General features: G+C 49.3%; 1 protein-coding gene across 1 annotated transcript in view; it reads left to right on the top strand.

Moving 5' to 3' along the window:
* The window catches only part of LOC105514358 (cadherin EGF LAG seven-pass G-type receptor 1-like), a 16555-nt gene that overhangs the window by 8978 nt on the left and 4854 nt on the right, over positions 1-2723 (top strand). The window contains 2 exon segments of the mRNA XM_011945666.1: positions 87-230; positions 938-1081. Coding sequence (XP_011801056.1) covers positions 87-230; positions 938-1081 — 288 coding nt within the window.

The raw sequence follows: 2723 nt of genomic DNA, 5'->3' as shown, positions 1-2723 counted from the left end.
AAAAAAAAAAAAAAAAAGAAAAAGAAAACAGCAAGTGTTCAAGAAAGCCCTGGGAGTTACGTCTGATTAAAGGAACTGTCCCCTAGTTCTTGCTGTCGACATCTTTGACAAGTTCAGCTTCACGGGAGCCAGTGTCCTGCGGTTTGACGCCCTTCACGAAGAGTTCCCCGGGGAGCTGGAGTCCTCCATCTCCTTCCCGGCCAAATTCCTCAAACCACCTGAAGAAAAAGGTAGAACTGCTTAGAAACCTGCTACTTCCCTCGGAGTCCCCAGTGTTCAGGGAGGGAAGGGTCCCTCCTGCGGCATTCCAGGAGGATGAACACGCCGTACTCCCTGCACTGAATGTCCGGGCCGGAGTGTTCCAAGTGTTCGCTGGCACCAGGTCCTATTGGTGACAGTGGGTTGTTTCGTCCAAGTGCTTAGGTACAGGTTCGGCATCCTAATCCTGAAATCTGAAATGCTGCAGAATCTGAACCTTCTTGAGCACCAGCCTGACACTTAAAGGAAGTGCTCATTGGAGCGTAAGTATGAAACAATACTTAAAAAAAAAAAAAAAAATCAAAATCCAGGCCGGGCACGGTGGCTCATGCCTGTAATCCCAGCACTTTGGGAGGCCGAGGCGGGCGGATCACGAGGTCAGGAGATCGAGACCATCCTGGCTAACACGGTGAAACCGCATCTCTACTAAAAAATACAAAAAACTAGCCGGGTGAGATGGCGGGCGCCTGTAGTCCCAGCTACTCGGGAGGCTGAGGCAGGAGAATGGCGTGAACCCGGGAGGCGGAGCTTGCAGTGAGCTGAGATCATGCCACTGCACTCCAGCCTGGGCGACAGAGCGAGACTCCATCTCAAAAAAAAAAAAAAAAAAGAAAAAGAAAACAGCAAGTGTTCAAGAAAGCCCTGGGAGTTACGTCTGATTAAAGGAACTGTCCCCTAGTTCTTGCTGTCGACATCTTTGACAAGTTCAGCTTCACGGGAGCCAGTGTCCTGCGGTTTGACGCCCTTCACGAAGAGTTCCCCGGGGAGCTGGAGTCCTCCATCTCCTTCCCGGCCAAATTCCTCAAACCACCTGAAGAAAAAGGTAGAACTGCTTAGAAACCTGCTACTTCCCTCGGAGTCCCCAGTGTTCAGGGAGGGAAGGGTCCCTCCTGCGGCATTCCAGGAGGATGAACACGCCGTACTCCCTGCACTGAATGTCCGGGCCGGAGTGTTCCAAGTGTTCGCTGGCACCAGGTCCTATTGGTGACAGTGGGTTGTTTCGTCCAAGTGCTTAGGTACAGGTTCGGCATCCTAATCCTGAAATCTGAAATGCTGCAGAATCTGAACCTTCTTGAGCACCAGCCTGACACTTAAAGGAAGTGCTCATTGGAGCGTAAGTATGAAACAATACTTAAAAAAAAAAAAAAAATCAAAATCCAGGCCGGGCACGGTGGCTCATGCCTGTAATCCCAGCACTTTGGGAGGCCGAGGCAGGGGGATCACCTGAGGTCAGCAGTTCGAGACCACCCTGGCCAACATGGTAAAACCCCGCCTTTACTAAAAAATACAAAGAATTAGCCAGCTGTGGTGGTGGGCCCCTGTAATCCCAGCTACTCAGGAGGCAGAGGCATGAGAATCGCTTGAGCCCAGGAGGCGGAGGTTGCAAAAAATCCAGAATATTCCCAAGCATTTCAGCCAAGGGATACTCAGCCGTGTAACTGATAATGTGAGAAAGAGAAAGAGAACTGAAATTTGTATGTGAGCTGATTGTCTTTGATGTGCAGTGAAAAGCTGCTTCTAACCTGGCGTGATGGCTCACACCTGTGACCCCAACACTTTAGCCGGATGCGATGGCTCACACCTGTGACCTCAACACCTAAGCCGGGCATGATGGCTCACACCTGTGACCCCAACACTTAACCCGGAAACAATGGCTCACACCTGTGACCCCAACACTTTAGCCGGACACAATGGCTCACACCTGTGACCCCAACACTTTAGCCGGGCACAATGGCTCACACCTGTGACCCCAACACTTTAGCCAGGCGCGATGGCTAATGCCTGTAACCCCAACACTTTGGGAGGCCGACACAGGGAGGATCACTTGAGCCCAGAAATTTAAGACCAACCTGGACAACATAGGAAAACCCCATCTATACTAAAAAAGTTTTTTTTTTAATTACCTGGGCATGGTGGCGCATGCCTATAGTCCAGCCTACTAAGAGGTTGAGGTGGGAGGATCGCTTTAGTCCAGGAGATGAGGCTGCAGTGAATTGTGATTAGGTCTCTACAGCCCAGCCTGGGCAGCAGAGCAAGAACCTGTCTGGGTGCGGGGGAGGCAGGGGAAGCTGCTTCTACATAGAAACAGAAATTTTAGAATCGCCTTCCCTTCCCTGCAAAAAAAAAGCAAAAACAAACCAGAATGCTGTCTGTGTATGTACAAATCTTCAATCCTGGGTTGAGATTATGACACAAAACAGTTTGAACATTTTGAACTTTCTTAAGGTGCTTTTTTACAGATCCATGACAATTACTAAAAACTTCCCCAAATAAAAAGGACATGAAAAGGTAAACTCCGTAACGGACAGTTCAAAATTGGAAACCTTGGTAGTAATTGGATTTTGTCAGGTATGTGGTGTTATCTCCTGTGTCTTTTTTTTTTTTTTTTTTGAGATGGAGTCTCACTCTGTCACTCAGGCTGGAGTGCAGTGGCACAATCTTGGCTCACTGCAAGCTCTGCCTCC

The sequence above is a fragment of the Colobus angolensis genome, unplaced genomic scaffold (genome assembly GCF_000951035.1).
Source record: "Colobus angolensis palliatus isolate OR3802 unplaced genomic scaffold, Cang.pa_1.0 Scaffold242, whole genome shotgun sequence".
Taxonomy (NCBI): domain Eukaryota; kingdom Metazoa; phylum Chordata; class Mammalia; order Primates; family Cercopithecidae; genus Colobus; species Colobus angolensis.
Note: the sequence above shows the minus strand (reverse complement) of the source record. Positions and strands in the feature narration are given on the sequence as shown.